This window comes from Montipora capricornis, chromosome 13 (genome assembly GCF_036669925.1).
Source record: "Montipora capricornis isolate CH-2021 chromosome 13, ASM3666992v2, whole genome shotgun sequence".
NCBI lineage: Eukaryota > Metazoa > Cnidaria > Anthozoa > Scleractinia > Acroporidae > Montipora > Montipora capricornis.
In genome coordinates, this window is record NC_090895.1 from 33489570 (window position 1) to 33492069 (window position 2500).

Sequence of the window (2500 nt, forward strand, 5' to 3'; positions counted from 1 at the left end):
TTGATGAACTACAATCAGGGGGTACTTCCCCAAATGCTCAACAAGCATGCAAGCGATTGAACAATTTTTTGAGTCATGTTCCTGAGACACTAGATCATCTGAAAAAATGCAAGAAAGAAGAAGATTTCAATTGCCTCTTTGCATTGGAAGTTTTAATACCTCTCTCATCTGGTACCTGCTTAATAGACCAAAAGAGTACTGCTGGTAGGAAGGAGGAGAGATTAAAACTACCAAATGAATTTGGAAAGAAGGGACTTGTGATAGGTAAGACAATTTTGCTTCTATGAAGTTAATAAATTGAGATGTTTCATTATGCCATTACCAGAGCCCACGTGCCTTTGGTCAGCGCCAAGTGTGGAATCATATCAACTGCACATGCATTACAGTATGGCAGATTCAACTTTGTAACTCGTTAAGTATGAATACGCTGCACATATGTCATCATATTAGAAAGTTGGGCACATATAAGAGCAGTTCTCTGAGAAAGTCAAGCAAAGTTGGGAATGGAAATCTTGAACCTCTCCATTCATTTTTTGTGTGGAGGAGATATGCTGCCCAGGAGGATGAATGAAAGCAACCATATTTTGGTCCAGCTGAGTTACCGTTCCCATGGTAACTGCCATTAATCGCAGCAGCCATGAGCGCATGTGTGTAAGTGTGTCTACCTCTTGCAACAATGCGAGTTAGTGCTAATGAAATTCCACCAGAGAGGAGACCTATGCCTCTTATTACTAAAGGATGTCTCAAAACCGCATATTGGAGGATTCGCAGAATTCCGCCCACCCGCACATTAAGGAAAAAATAAATAACTATTTGATGGTAAAATTCTTGCTCAAAGATGACATGATCATTGGCAGTTACCATGGCAATGATACGTCAGCTGGCCCTAATATGGCTTTTTTATGTTTATCCATACATCCACACAGAAAATGAAGGGGGCATTAAAAGTTTTCAATTCCAAGTTTGCTTGACTTGACTCAGGGAACTGCTCTTAACTTACAATGTAGCTGACCAAAAAGGAATGAGATTGGGTGTTACAAGACTACTGTCAGGGTTGCAAACAAAAGAACTGAATGCTACTGTTTTCATTAGTTTTCCATTTCAGATATTCCAAATTTTAAATGTTGACAGAATTTTGCTTTTAATTACAGGTTATTCATGTGGTTATCATGGCGAGTTAGATATGGTTGTTATCCCAGACTATCAGGAAGATTTACCAGGTGTGATGCCCATATTTTTGTCCCAAAGGCCAAGTAAAACTAAGTGTTTCTCATCCCCGCCTGCTTCATTTATTGAAGCCGCTTCTCTTTTATTATTACTTACTATTGGAAATGTTTTGTGAAAGTGACGTTGATTTAGTAATTCTAGCGGTCTTTTACCCGTTCCACAGTGTACGTCACGATAGGGGATACACGCCAAAGAAGGTAATTACAGGAGCTTTCTTTCAGGCTAAATCATATATTGGGAAAGGAATGTGGTTTGGATGTGAGCAGTGCTTCTTTTGGGGAGTGTTGATGTCACTCGAGTGATTCAAAAATTAAGTCCCTAGGCTACCTCAATGATAACAAGAAGTATTTTGGATGACCTGATGTAATGTTATTTTATTTTATTCTACTAGTTCTGATTGCCTCTGAGGAAGAGCGACCAAGACCAACACCAAAGCAGGCAAAGAAGGCAAAGACTGGTAAGTTCTGAGTTATCTGCGAATAGTGTAAGGTGTTTTTCAGCGATTGTTTTGTTAAGCAATTGGATCTCTTGAAACACAAATTCTGTGTGGATTTGCTAAAAATTTCAGCTTGACTGTTAAGTTGAATGAAAGGCAGTTTGAAGTCTATAAATAGCACTAAAATATCAATTTAAATGCTGGCTGCACACTACACTTGGTTTTCTGAGGCACAATCGTCTTAACTCATCTTTGGCTCGAGAGGCATTTTATCGCAGCATTACTATCTTGTAGATACCCTAGTCGATACGATTAATAATAGGATTTCGTGTTGTACAATTCAGGGGTAATCGGGCTCATAATTTCAATTGTACTCCACTCAGTCCTCATACCATTACAAATCAGTTTATTTTTGCAGAGAGATTAAGCTATTGTATCATTTTTTTTTTTTGTTTGCAGAGACACTAGAAGAATATATAGAGGCGCTTCATCGTCCAATCAGCCTTAGTACCCTCTCACGAAGTGTTGCAATGATAATAACGTTTTCCCATATGCAAAAGGAATGCTTCAAGACTTCTTGTGCCGTTCCCATGCTCAGGGTCAATCCTAAAGGAGTCCTAGTGTTAGTTTATGATAGTCACAAGGACATTTTATTGATAAGCGAAGTTTATGAATGGGACGGGATTGCTTTTCTAGTCATTTGGCTAGTTCTACATTACTCGTTATTCCCCCCCAGTGTTTTGAGTGACTCGCTGGTGGATTGTTGCTGTGGCTACAACACTGCAATTAAGGACACTAAATTAGGTGAGCCATGGTACTTGGAATCCGAAAGTGTTT

The 2500-nt window shown here is 39.1% G+C and overlaps 1 protein-coding gene across 1 annotated transcript in view; it reads left to right on the plus strand.

The window, feature by feature from the left end:
- LOC138028802 (uncharacterized) overlaps nt 1-2500 on the plus strand; it is a 4211-nt gene that overhangs the window by 45 nt on the left and 1666 nt on the right. The window contains exons 1-4 of the mRNA XM_068876422.1: nt 1-264; nt 1152-1220; nt 1619-1684; nt 2123-2500. The exon at nt 1-264 is cut by the window's left edge and continues 45 nt beyond it; the exon at nt 2123-2500 is cut by the window's right edge and continues 1666 nt beyond it. Coding sequence (XP_068732523.1) covers nt 1-264; nt 1152-1220; nt 1619-1684; nt 2123-2500 — 777 coding nt within the window. The remainder of the gene's footprint in view (nt 265-1151; nt 1221-1618; nt 1685-2122) is intronic.